The following is a 13,385-nucleotide window of genomic DNA, read 5'->3' as shown; positions in this document are numbered from 1 at the left end:
AGACGTGCTGTGGGAGGAGGGCAAGGCCGCCCTGGAGCAGCTCCTCAAGTTCATGGTGCACCCGGCCATCTCCAGCATCAACCTGACGGCCGCGCTGGGCTCCCTGGCCACCATCGCCCGCCAGCGGCCCATGTTCATGGCCGAGGTCATCCAAGCCTACGAGACCCTCCACGGTAAGCGTCACCTCGCCCGGTGTCACCGTCACCCGAGGGAGAAGAGTGGCCCTGGTGCCCCAAGGTCCCCCCTTCAGCGCTCGTAGGGTGGGGAGCTCCTGGGCTCACCCGTTCCCCTGGGGAGTCCTGGGTCCCCAAGGTCCCACCACGGGAGGCTGGGGTCCCAAATGTCCTCAGCCCAAGGTCCCACCACGGGAGGCTGGGGTCCCAAATGTCCTCCTCCCAGGGTGCCCCCCATGGGGAGTCCTGGGTCCCCAAGGTCCCACCACGGGAGGCTGGGGTCCCAAATGTCCTCCTCCCAGGGTGCCCCCCATGGGGAGTCCTGGGTCCCCAAGGTCCCACCACGGGAGGCTGGGGTCCCAAATGTCCTCCTCCCAGGGGTGCCCCCCATGGGAAGCTGGGGACCCAAATGTCCTCCTCCCAGGGTGCCCCCCATGGGAGGCTGGAGACCCAAATGTCCTTGGCCCAGGGTCCCCCCCTGGGGAGTCCTGGGTCCCCGAGGTCCCACCACGGGAGGCTGGGGTCCCAAATGTCCTCAGCCCAGGGTCCCCCCGCACAGGAGTCCTGGGTCCCCAAGGTCCCACCACGGGAGGCTGGGGACCCTAATGTCCTCCTCCCAGGGTGCCCCCCATGGGAGGCTGGGGACCCAAACGTTCTCAGCCCAGGGTCTCCCCGCATGGGAGTCCTGGGTCCCCAAGGTCCCACCACGGGAGGCTGGAGACCCAAACGTCCCCAGTTTCTGAGCTCCCACCTTCCATCTTGCCCAAGGATCCAAGCTCACCCCCACCCTCTTGGGGACAGCAGAGCTGATCCCACCCAAACCATCCTGTCCCATGTCCCCATGTGTCCCTAACACGGGGGGTGTGTGTGTCCCCTCTCTCACAGCCAACCTGCCCCCCACCCTGGCCAAGTCGCAGGTGAGCAGCGTCCGGAAGAACCTGAAGCTGCACCTCCTGAGCGTCCTGCGGCACCCCTCCTCGGGGGACTTCCAGCCCCAGATCACCACCCTGCTGGTCGACCTGGGCACCCAGCAGGCCGAGATCGCCCGCAGCATGCCCAGCCCCCGCGACACCCGCAAACGGCCCCGCGACGAGCCCGACGCCACCCTCAAGAAGATGAAGATCGGTGAGATGCGGGGGCGTCACGGTTGTCCCCTCCCTGGTGGCACTGTGCTGCCTCGGGTCCTCCTGATGCCACCCAGGGTCCTCCCAGTACCCTCCTGGGGACAAGTGGTGGCATTACAACCCCCCCAAGGTCTTCCCAGTGCCACCCAGGGTCTTTCTGGTTTCTCCTGGGGATGGGTGGTGGCATTAGTGATGATGCTCCTTGTTTGTTGTGTGGGTGTCTATTTCTGTCAGTCAGGTTGACGGTTGGACAAGATGATCTTTAAGGTCCCTTCCAACCTAGAAGATTCTGTGATTCTGTGATTAAATGTCCCTTGGGTCCTCCCAGTACCCTCCTGGGGACAAGTGGTGGCATTACAACCCCGCCAAGGTCTTCCCAGTGCCACCCAGGGTCTTTCTGGTTTCTCCTGGGGGTGGGTGGTGGCATTGAATGTCCCTTGGGTCCTCCCAGTGCCCCTCCGGGTCCACCTAGTTCCTTCCTGGTCACACTGGGGGTGGGTGGTGGCATTAAATGCCCCGAAGGTCCTCCCGGTGCTCTCCTGGAGATGGGTAGTGGCATTAAACACCACATAGATCTTCCCAGTGCTCTCCTGGGGTCCTCCCAGTCCCTCCTGGAGCCCTCCCAGTACCCTCCTGGGGACAAGTGGTGGCATTACAACCCCCCCCAAGGTCTTCCCAGTGCCACCCAGGGTCTTCCTGGTCACACTGGGGGTGGGTGGTGGCATTAAATGCCCCGAAGGTCCTCCTGGTGCTCTCCTGGAGATGGGTAGTGGCATTAAACACCACATAGGTCTTCCCAGTGGTCTCCTGGGGTCCTTCCAGTCCCTCCTGGAGTCCTCCCAGTACCCTCCTGGGGACAAGTGGTGGCATTACAACCCCCTCAAGGTCTTCCCAGTGCCACCCAGGGTCTTTCTGGTTTCTCCTGGGGGTGGGTGGTGGCATTAAATGCCCCGAAGGTCCTCCCAGTGCTCTCCTGGAGATGGGTAGTAGCATTAAACACCACATAGGTCTTCCCAGTGCTCTCCTGGTGTCCTCCCAGTCCCTCCTGGGGACCATTGGTGGCACAACAGACCTCCTGCTCCTTCTCCGGGGTCCCTGCTGCCTGGCAGTTGCTGACCACCCCCAGGGTCCTCCGAGGGACCCTGACCACCCCCCGTTTTGGCAGAGCCCCCCCTGGGTGAGGACGACGAGGACAAGGACCTGGAGCCGACGCTGGTGGCGGCCCCCAAAGCCGGCGGCCAGGCCAACGTCCCCTCGGACACGGACATCACGGCCGAGTTCCTGCAGCCCCTGCTCACCCCGGAGAACGTCGCCAACCTGGTCAGGGGACGGGGGACCTCTTGGCGGGGGACGCGGCGCTCCACGGGGCAGGGGGGGCTCTAAGGTGTGTGTCCCCCCCCTTCTTTTGTGCAGGTGCTGATCAGCATGGTGTACCTGCCCGAGGCCATGCCCGCCTCCTTCCAGGCCACCTACACCCCGGTGGAATCGGCCGGCACCGAGGCGCAGATCAAACACCTCGCCCGCCTCATGGCCACCCAGATGACGGCGGCGGGGCTGGGCCCGGGTGAGTGGGGACCAGGGGTGGGTGTGCGTGTCCCCTCTGTGTCCCCCCTCTCCTCCGTGGCAGCGCCTTTTCGGGGCGCTCGGCGTCGGTTGTGGAGGAGTGGAAGGTGCCTCACTCAAAGTGGGGAGCAGCAACGGGGTTTAATTGAGGTAAAAGAAGGATTTGGCAGAGTTGGAGAAGTTGGATGTGAATTAACGAAGTTCAGGAGCTGTTGGCCGAGGTTCGTTAAGTTGAATCGTAGAATTGGACCTTCCAGATTGTGATTCCCAGGGGCCAGCAATGGGCCCTGGTGGCCAAGAAGGCCAATGGCATCCTGGGGGGCATCAGGAAGAGGGTGACCAGCAGGTCCAGGGAGGTCATCCTGCCCCTCTGCTCTGCCCTGGGGAGGCCCCAGCTGGAGCACTGGGACCAGTTCTGGGCTCCCCAGTTCCAGAAGGACAGGGAACTGCTGCAGAGGGGACAGCAGAGGCTACAGAGATGATGAGGGGCCTGGAGCATCTCTCTGATGAGGAAAAGCTGAGGGACTCGGGTCTTTTTAGTCTGAAGAAGAGAAGGCTGAGGGGGGATCTGTTCAACACCTATAAATACTTCAAGGGTGGGTGTCAGGAGGATGGGGCCAGTCTTTTTCCAGTGGTGCCCAGGGACAAGAGGAAATGGGCACAAACTGGAACAGAAGAAGTTCCACCTCAACATGAGGAGGAATTTCTTCACTGTGAGGGTGTCAGAGCCCTGGCAGAGACTGCCCAGAGAGGTGGTGGAGTCTCCATCTCTGGAGACATTCAAACCCCACCTGGACACGTTCCTGTGGGACCTGCTCTGGGTGGGACCTGCTCTGGCCGGGGGTTGGAGGAGATGATCTCCAGAGGGTCCCTTCCAACCCCATGTGATTCTTGGATTCTGAGATTGAGTCCAACCATCAACCCAACACTGCCCAAACCCCCACTGACCCATGGCCCTCAGCACCACATCTGCCCGGTCTCCACCATCTCCAGGGCTGGAGGCTCCACCACTGCCCTGGGCAGCCTCTTCCAAGGCTTGACAACCCTTTGGGGGGAGAAATTTTTCCCAATATCCATCCTCAACCTCCCCTGGTGCAGCTTGAGACCGTTTCCTCTTGTCCCATCACCTTTAGCAGCAAGGTTCACCTCACTAATTACTGCCAGGCAGAAACACAGCAGGGAAAATAGGGTTAATTGCGTTAGAGCGAGTCAATAGGGTTGGACAAGAGAAGTGTCTTGGGTTTAGCTCCAGTATCTTGTTCTGTCCTCGGGTCATCTTGCGGTTTGGGGTTTCGAAACCACCTCCTGAAATATTTTTTGAGGCCTTCACCCCTCTCGTACGTGGGACGGGAGCTTTTCGGGGTCCTTCACCCGAGCCAAGGGGCCGGCAAGGAGTCAGGGGCCACTTGGACCTTCTCAGGCGTGGAGCAGACGAAGCACCTGAAGGAGGAGCCGAAGGAGGAGAAGGCGGCCAAGCCGGAGAGCGTGGTCATCAAGCGGCGGCTCTCGGCGCTGGCCCAGGGCCAGGCCATCTCCGTGCTGGGTGCCCAAGGCTCGGCCACCAACCCGCTGGAGGAGGAAGCCCCCCAAGCCAAACGCCGCCCTGAGCCCATCATCCCAGCCACGCAGCCCCGGTGAGAGCTCTTCCCCAAGCGCTGCTCCTCGGGGATGGGCAAAGGCACCCGTGGGTGCTGACGGACCCTTCCTCCTCCTCCTCCTCCTCCTCCTCCAAGGCTGGCGGGTGCCGGTGGCCGCAAGAAGGTTTTCCGCTTGGCCGACGTCCTGAAGCCGCTGAGCGACACGCAGATGGAGAAGCTGAAGCTCAACGCTGTCAAGCGCATCTTGCGCGCCGAGCGCGCCGTGGCCTGCAGCGGGGCCGCCCAGGTACGCCCGGGACCCCCCATATCTCACCCAGACCCCCCCTTCCCTCCCCACGTCTCACCCAGACCCCCCCTTCCCCCCCCACGTCTCACCCAGACCCCCCTTCCTGCCCCACGTCTCACCCAGACCCCCCCTTCCCCCCCCACGTCTCACCCAGACCCCCCTTCCTGCCCCACGTCTCACCCAGACCCCCCCTTCCCCCCCCACGTCTCACCCAGACCCCCCTTCCTGCCCCACGTCTCACCCAGACCCCCCCTTCCCCCCCCACGTCTCACCCAGACCCCCCTTCCTGCCCCACGTCTCACCCAGACCCCCCCTTCCCCCCCCACGTCTCACCCAGACCCCCCTTCCTGCCCCACGTCTCACCCAGACCCCCCCTTCCCCCCCCACGTCTCACCCAGACCCCCCTTCCTGCCCCACGTCTCACCCAGACCCCCCCTTCCCCCCCCACGTCTCACCCAGACCCCCCTTCCTGCCCCACGTCTCACCCAGACCCCCCCTTCCCCCCCCACGTCTCACCCAGACCCCCCTTCCTGCCCCACGTCTCACCCAGACCCCCCCTTCCCCCCCCACGTCTCACCCAGACCCCCCTTCCTGCCCCACGTCTCACCCAGACCCCCCCTTCCCCCCCCACGTCTCACCCAGACCCCCCTTCCTGCCCCACGTCTCACCCAGACCCCCCCTTCCCCCCCCACGTCTCACCCAGACCCCCCTTCCTGCCCCACGTCTCACCCAGACCCCCCCTTCCCCCCCCACGTCTCACCCAGACCCCCCTTCCTGCCCCACGTCTCACCCAGACCCCCCCTTCCCCCCCCACGTCTCACCCAGACCCCCCTTCCTGCCCCACGTCTCACCCAGACCCCCCCTTCCCCCCCCACGTCTCACCCAGACCCCCCTTCCTGCCCCACGTCTCACCCAGACCCCCCCTTCCCCCCCCACGTCTCACCCAGACCCCCCTTCCTGCCCCACGTCTCACCCAGACCCCCCCTTCCCCCCCCACGTCTCACCCAGACCCCCCTTCCTGCCCCACGTCTCACCCAGACCCCCCCTTCCCCCCCCACGTCTCACCCAGACCCCCCTTCCTGCCCCACGTCTCACCCAGACCCCCCCTTCCCCCCCCACGTCTCACCCAGACCCCCCTTCCTGCCCCACGTCTCACCCAGACCCCCCCTTCCCCCCCCACGTCTCACCCAGACCCCCCTTCCTGCCCCACGTCTCACCCAGACCCCCCCTTCCCCCCCCACGTCTCACCCAGACCCCCCTTCCTGCCCCACGTCTCACCCAGACCCCCCCTTCCCCCCCCACGTCTCACCCAGACCCCCCTTCCTGCCCCACGTCTCACCCAGACCCCCCCTTCCCCCCCCACGTCTCACCCAGACCCCCCTTCCTGCCCCACGTCTCACCCAGACCCCCCCTTCCCCCCCCACGTCTCACCCAGACCCCCCTTCCTGCCCCACGTCTCACCCAGACCCCCCCTTCCCCCCCCACGTCTCACCCAGACCCCCCTTCCTGCCCCACGTCTCACCCAGACCCCCCCTTCCCCCCCCACGTCTCACCCAGACCCCCCTTCCTGCCCCACGTCTCACCCAGACCCCCCCTTCCCCCCCCACGTCTCACCCAGACCCCCCTTCCTGCCCCACGTCTCACCCAGACCCCCCCTTCCCCCCCCACGTCTCACCCAGACCCCCCTTCCTGCCCCACGTCTCACCCAGACCCCCCCTTCCCCCCCCACGTCTCACCCAGACCCCCCTTCCTGCCCCACGTCTCACCCAGACCCCCCCTTCCCCCCCCACGTCTCACCCAGACCCCCCTTCCTGCCCCACGTCTCACCCAGACCCCCCCTTCCCCCCCCACGTCTCACCCAGACCCCCCTTCCTGCCCCACGTCTCACCCAGACCCCCCCTTCCCCCCCCACGTCTCACCCAGACCCCCCTTCCTGCCCCACGTCTCACCCAGACCCCCCCTTCCCCCCCCACGTCTCACCCAGACCCCCCTTCCTGCCCCACGTCTCACCCAGACCCCCCCTTCCCCCCCCACGTCTCACCCAGACCCCCCTTCCTGCCCCACGTCTCACCCAGACCCCCCCTTCCCCCCCCACGTCTCACCCAGACCCCCCTTCCTGCCCCACGTCTCACCCAGACCCCCCCTTCCCCCCCCACGTCTCACCCAGACCCCCCTTCCTGCCCCACGTCTCACCCAGACCCCCCCTTCCCCCCCCACGTCTCACCCAGACCCCCCTTCCTGCCCCACGTCTCACCCAGACCCCCCCTTCCCCCCCCACGTCTCACCCAGACCCCCCTTCCTGCCCCACGTCTCACCCAGACCCCCCCTTCCCCCCCCACGTCTCACCCAGACCCCCCTTCCCGCCCCACCAACAGGCCCGTGTGAAGATCCTGGCCTCGCTGGTGACACAGTTCGAGGTGCCGCTGAAGAGCGAGGTCCTGGCCTTCATCCTGGACGACGTCCGCGGCCGCCTGGACCTGGCCTTCGCCTGGCTCTTCCAGGAGTACAACGTCTACCTGAGCCAGCTCCCCGCCGGCAGCCTGGAGCGCTACGACCAGTGTCTCATCGGGCTCCTCGCCGGCCTCCAGGAGAAGCCTGACCAGAAGGACGGGTAGGGACGGTGCCACCGGGGACAAGATGGTGCCACCAGGCTCCACGGCGGGAGCGGCAGCTCTCAGGCCACGGACATCCCTCCAGATGGTCCCCGGGGTTGCCCTGTGTGTATCCCCACACCGGTGGCATCTTCCCCCTGGTGGTGTCCCCACACTGGTGGCATCATCTTCACCTCGGTGGTGGTGTCCCCACCCCACTGACCTGCGTTTCCTGGCAGGATCTTCACCAAAGTGGTGCTGGAGGCGCCGCTGATCACCGAGAGCGCGCTGGAGGTCATCCGCAAGTACTGCGAGGACGAGGTGGGGACAGGAGGGGTTGGGGACACGAGGGGTTGGGGACATGAGGAGGAACCCCAGTGTCCCCTCACTGCCGTCCGTGTCCCCCCTCTCTCCAGAGCCGGACCTACCTGGGCATGTCCACGCTGCGCGACCTCATCTTCAAGCGGCCGTCCCGGCAGTTCCAGTACCTGCACGTCCTGCTGGACCTCAGCTCCCACGAGAAGGACAAGGTACCAACGCGGGGCTGGGCCACCAGCACCCCAGGGGACACCCTGGTCCCTGCGCCGGTGACACGTGGCCGCTCCGCAGGTCCGCCAGCAGGCCCTGCTCTTCATCAAGCGCATGTACGAGAAGGACCAGCTTCGGGAGTACGTGGAGAAGTTCGCCCTCAACTACTTGCAGCTCCTGGTGCACCCCAACCCACCTTCCGTCCTCTTCGGGGCCGACAAGGACACAGGTGAGTTTTGGGGAGGGGGTGGCACCCACTGGGGGGTGGTCGCGGGGGCTCCGGTGACGCCGTGTGTGACGCAGAGGTGGCGGCGCCGTGGACGGAGGAGACCATCAAGCAGTGCCTCTACCTCTACCTGGCGCTGCTGCCCCACAACCACAAGCTCATCCACGAGTTGGCTTCTGTCTACACCGAGGCCATCGCCGACATCAAACGCACCGTCCTGCGGGTCATCGAGCAGCCGGTGAGACCCCCACGAGGGTCGAGGGGGGGGGGACACGGAGAGGGGGGTTGCGGTGGCCCGGTGACACCGGCGGTGGCTCTGCCGTAGATCCGTGGGATGGGGATGAACTCGCCCGAGCTGCTGCTGCTGGTGGAGAACTGTCCCAAGGGAGCCGAGACGCTGGTGACGCGCTGCCTGCACAGCCTGACGGACAAAGGTAGGGCCCGGTGGGGGGCACGTCGCAGGGTGGCACCTCCTGCCCCCCGGTGACGTGCCACCCCCCTCCTGGCAGTGCCCCCCTCGCCCGAGCTGGTGAAGAGGGTCCGTGATCTCTATCACAAGCGGCTGCCGGACGTGAGGTTCCTCATCCCTGTCCTCAACGGGCTGGAGAAGGTCAGAGAGTCCCTTCTGTCCGTGTGTCCCTTCTCCTCATGTCCCTTCTCCTCATGTCCCCTCCATCCGTGTGTCCCTTCTCCTCATGTCCCCTCCATCTCTGTCCCCTCCCCTGGCGTCCCCCCGGCTGAGCGCTGCCCTTTTGGAATGCAGAAAGAGGTGATCCAGGCCCTGCCCAAACTCATCAAGCTCAACCCTATCGTGGTCAAGGAGGTCTTCAACCGCCTGCTGGGGACGCAGCACGGTAGGGGACGGGGACAGCCCTGGGACATGTGGCAGAGGGGGACACGGAGCCTGGCACCTCCCTGGGGACAGTTCCAGTGCTTGCTGTGGGGACATGGGACCTCTCTGTGGTGGGACATGGGACCTCTCCGTGGGGGGACACCATGGAGCATCCCTGGGGACAGTCCCAGTGCTCAATGTGGGGACATGGGACCTCTCTGGGATGGGACATGGGACCTCTCTGTGGTGGGACACCATGGAGCATCCCTGGGGACAGTCCCAGTGCTCACTGTGGGGACACGGGGCCATCCTGGGGTGGGACAGCATGGGCCATCCCTGGGGACAGTTCTAGTGCTCACTGTGGAGGCATGGGACTTCCCTGGGGTGGGATATGGGACTGCTCTGTCATGGTGGGACACCATGGAGCATCCCTGGGGACAGTCCCAGTGCTCACTGTGGGGACATGGGACCTCCCTGGGGTGGGACAGCATGGAGCATCCCTGGGGACAGTCCCAATGCTCACTGTGGGGACATAGGACCTCTCTGGGATGGGACATGGGACCTCTCTGTGGTGGGACACCATGGAGCATCCCTGGGGACAGTCCCAGTGCTCACTGTGGGGACATGGGACCTCCCTGGGGTGGGACAGCATGGGCCATCCCTGGGGACAGTTCTAGTGCTCACTGTGGAGGCATGGGACTTCCCTGGGGTGGGATATGGGACTGCTCTGTCATGGTGGGACACCATGGAGCATCCCTGGGGACAGTCCCAGTGCTCACTGTGGGGACATGGGACCTCCCTGGGGTGGGACAGCATGGAGCATCCCTGGGGACAGTCCCAATGCTCACTGTGGGGACATAGGACCTCTCTGGGATGGGACATGGGACCTCTCCGTGGTGGGACACCATGGAGCATCCCTGGGGACAGTCCCAGTGCTCACTGTGGGGACACGGGGCCATCCTGGGGTGGGACAGCATGGACCATCCCTGGGGACAGTTCCCGTTCTCACTGTGGGGACACGGGGCCATCCTGGGGTGGGACAGCATGGAGCATCCCTGGGGACAGTCCCACGGCTCACTGTGGGGACACGGGGCCATCCTGGGGTGGGACAGCATGGAGCATCCCTGGGGACAGTCCCACGGCTCACTGTGGGGACACGGGGCCATCCTGGGGTGGGACAGCATGGAGCATCCCTGGGGACAGTCCCACGGCTCACTGTGGGGACACGGGGCCATCCTGGGGTGGGACAGCATGGAGCATCCCTGGGGACAGTTCTAGTGCTCACTGTGGAGACATGGGACCTCCCTGGGGTGGGATATGGGACTGCTCCATTGTTGTGGGACACCATGGAGCATCCCTGGGGACAGTCCCAGTGCTCAATGTGGGGACATGGGACCTCTCTGGGGTGGGACATTAGATGTGGCACCTACCTGGGAATGGCTGCAGGGACACAGGGTGACCCCAGGGCCAGTCCTCGCCTCTGGGGCCACCATGGGGTGGGACATGGGCCCTGGCAGCTGGTCCCTGTCCCCACCCCGAGCTCCTGAGGGACGGGGCCACCTCACTGCTGTCCCCTGGCAGGTGACGGTGCCTCGGCCGTGTCCCCGCTGAACCCGGGGGAGCTGCTCATCGCCCTCCACAACATCGACTCTTCCAAGTGCGACATGAAGTCCATCATCAAGGGTGGGTGCCGCGGGGCGGGGGTGACACCCTGGTGCCGGCCGGAGGGGAGGTGACACCTCTTCCTCCTCGTTGTCCCTTGCAGCCACCAACCTGTGCTTCGCCGAGAGGAACGTCTACACCTCGGAGGTGCTGGCGGTGGTGATGCAGCAGCTGATGGAGCAGAGCCCCCTGCCCATGCTGCTGATGCGCACCGTCATCCAGGCCCTCACCATGTACCCCCGCCTGGGCGGCTTCGTCATGAACATCCTCTCCCGCCTCATCATGAAGCAGGTCCTCCTGGGGGTCCTCCTGGCCCTCTCCGTGTCCCGTGTGTCTGTCTGCACGTCCATCCATCCATCCATCCATCCATCCATCCATCCATCCATCCATCCATCCATCCATCCCTCTGTGTGTCCCTCTGCCTGGCCTTCCATCTCCCTGGGTGTCCCCCTGGGTGTCCCCTGGCCCTCTCCATGTCCCGCGTGTCTGTCTGCACGTCTGTCCATCCATCCATCCATCCATCCATCCATCCATACCTCTGTGTCCCTCTGCCTGGCCTTCCATCTCCCTGGGTGTCCCTCTGGGTGTCCCTCAGTCCCTCTGGGTGTCCCTCAGTCCCTCTGGGTGTCCCTCTGCCTGTCCCTCTCCCTGAGTGTCCCTCTGCATGTCCCTCTGTATGTCCCCATATCCTTCTCCCTGGGTGTCCCTCTCAGTGTCCCTCTGCGTGTCCCTCCGGGTGTCCGTCAGTCCCTCTGTATGTCCCCATGTCCCTCTGCCTGCCTTTCCATCTCCTTGGTTGTCCCTCTGGGTGTCCCTGTGTCCCTCTGGGTCTCCCTCTTCCTGTCCCCGTGTCCCTCTCCCTGGGTGTCCCTCTGCGTGTCCCTCTGCATGTCCCTCTGTCCCTGTGAGTGTCCCTCTGTCCCTCTGGGTGTCCATCAGTCCCTCTGCATGTCCCTCTGTATGTCCCCATGTCCTCCCTGGGTGTCCCTCTGTCCCTCTCAGTGTCCCTCTGTGTCTCTCTGGGTGTCCATCAGTCCCTCTGTATGTCCCCACGTCCCTCTGCCTGGCCTTCCATCTCCCTGGGTGTCCCTCTGTGTGTCCCTCAGTCCCTCTGTTCCATCCATCCATCCATCCATCCATCCATCCATCCCTCTGTGTGTCCCTCTGCCTGGCCTTCCATCTCCCTGGGTGTCCCCCTGGGTGTCCCCTGGCCCTCTCCATGTCCCGCGTGTCTGTCTGCACGTCTGTCCATCCATCCATCCATCCATCCATACCTCTGTGTCCCTCTGCCTGTCCCTCTCCCTGAGTGTCCCTCTGCATGTCCCTCTGTATGTCCCCATATCCTTCTCCCTGGGTGTCCCTCTCAGTGTCCCTCTGCGTGTCCCTCCGGGTGTCCGTCAGTCCCTCTGTATGTCCCCATGTCCCTCTGCCTGCCTTTCCATCTCCTTGGTTGTCCCTCTGGGTGTCCCTGTGTCCCTCTGGGTCTCCCTCTTCCTGTCCCCGTGTCCCTCTCCCTGGGTGTCCCTCTGCGTGTCCCTCTGCATGTCCCTCTGTCCCTGTGAGTGTCCCTCTGTCCCTCTGGGTGTCCATCAGTCCCTCTGCATGTCCCTCTGTATGTCCCCATGTCCTCCCTGGGTGTCCCTCTGTCCCTCTCAGTGTCCCTCTGTGTCTCTCTGGGTGTCCATCAGTCCCTCTGTATGTCCCCACGTCCCTCTGCCTGTCCTTCCATCTCCCTGGGTGTCCCTCTGGGTGTCCCTCAGTCCCTCTGGGTGTCCATCAGTCCTTCTGGGTGTCCCTCTGCCTGTCCCTGTGTCCCTCTGCCTGCCCTTCCATCTCCTTGGTTGTCCCTCTGGGTGTCCCTCAGTCCCTCTGGGTGTCCATCAGTCCCTCTGTATGTCCCCACGTCCCTCTGCCTGCCCTTCCATCTCCCTGGATGTCCCTCTGGGTGTCCCTGAGTCCCTCTGGGTGTCTGTCCGTCCTGTCCTGCTGTCCCTGGGTGGTGTCACAGCAGGTGACTGTCCCTACAGGGGGCTGCTCACCCCATCCCTTTGTGTCCCCCTGGCCGTCTGTCTGTCCTGTCCCACTGTCCCCGTGGGTGTTTGTCTGTCTGTCCCTCCCATCCTGCTGTCCCTGGATGTCCCCCTGGGGGTGTCCATCCCCGTGGGTGTCTGTCTGTCCTGTCCCACTGTCCCCGTGTCCCCCCCTTCCCTCTCAGTGTCCCCATCCCTGTGCCCACCCGTGGCCGCTGCTCCCCCGTGGTCCCAGGGCTGGGGGGGGGGGGGGCCCTCTGTGTCTCTCTGGGTGTCCATCAGTCCCTCTGTATGTCCCCACGTCCCTCTGCCTGCCCTTCCATCTCCCTGGATGTCCCTCTGGGCGTCCCTGAGTCCCTCTGGGTGTCTGTCCGTCCTGTCCTGCTGTCCCTGGGTGTCACAGCAGGTGACTGTCCCTACAGGGGGCTGCTCACCCCATCCCTTTGTGTCCCCCTGGCCATCTGTCTGTCCCGTCCCACTGTCCCCGTGGGTGTCTGTCTGTCTGTCCCTCCCATCCTGCTGTCCCTGGCTGTCCCCCCGGGGTGTCTGTTTGTCCTGTCCCACTGTCCCCGTGTCCCTCCCTTCCCTTTCAGTGTCCCCATCCCTATGCCCACCCGTGGTCCCAGGGCTGGGGGGGGAGTGTGGAGCCCCCAGGGCCCCCCCCTCAACCCTTCTCTGTCCCCCCCCAGGTGTGGAAGTACCCCAAGGTGTGGGAGGGCTTCATCAAGTGCTGCCAACGCACCAAGCCCCAGTCCTTCCAGGTGGTGCTCCA

The 13,385-nt window shown here is 64.9% G+C and overlaps 1 protein-coding gene across 1 annotated transcript in view; it reads left to right on the top strand.

Moving 5' to 3' along the window:
* SYMPK (symplekin) overlaps nucleotides 1-13,385 on the top strand; it is a 22,554-nt gene that overhangs the window by 6,223 nt on the left and 2,946 nt on the right. Inside the window, exons 4-18 of the mRNA XM_014960942.1 lie at nucleotides 2,463-2,617; nucleotides 2,711-2,861; nucleotides 4,281-4,494; nucleotides 4,594-4,744; nucleotides 7,120-7,355; nucleotides 7,575-7,656; nucleotides 7,752-7,865; nucleotides 7,945-8,092; nucleotides 8,167-8,327; nucleotides 8,415-8,523; nucleotides 8,599-8,699; nucleotides 8,853-8,943; nucleotides 10,503-10,604; nucleotides 10,687-10,874; nucleotides 13,303-13,379. Of these exons, the coding sequence (XP_014816428.1) occupies nucleotides 2,463-2,617; nucleotides 2,711-2,861; nucleotides 4,281-4,494; nucleotides 4,594-4,744; nucleotides 7,120-7,355; nucleotides 7,575-7,656; nucleotides 7,752-7,865; nucleotides 7,945-8,092; nucleotides 8,167-8,327; nucleotides 8,415-8,523; nucleotides 8,599-8,699; nucleotides 8,853-8,943; nucleotides 10,503-10,604; nucleotides 10,687-10,874; nucleotides 13,303-13,379 (2,080 nt within the window). The remainder of the gene's footprint in view (nucleotides 1-2,462; nucleotides 2,618-2,710; nucleotides 2,862-4,280; nucleotides 4,495-4,593; nucleotides 4,745-7,119; nucleotides 7,356-7,574; nucleotides 7,657-7,751; nucleotides 7,866-7,944; nucleotides 8,093-8,166; nucleotides 8,328-8,414; nucleotides 8,524-8,598; nucleotides 8,700-8,852; nucleotides 8,944-10,502; nucleotides 10,605-10,686; nucleotides 10,875-13,302; nucleotides 13,380-13,385) is intronic.

Source organism: Calidris pugnax, unplaced genomic scaffold (genome assembly GCF_001431845.1).
Source record: "Calidris pugnax isolate Ruff unplaced genomic scaffold, ASM143184v1 scaffold535, whole genome shotgun sequence".
Lineage (NCBI taxonomy): Eukaryota > Metazoa > Chordata > Aves > Charadriiformes > Scolopacidae > Calidris > Calidris pugnax.
This window is presented reverse-complemented; position numbering and strand designations above follow the sequence as displayed.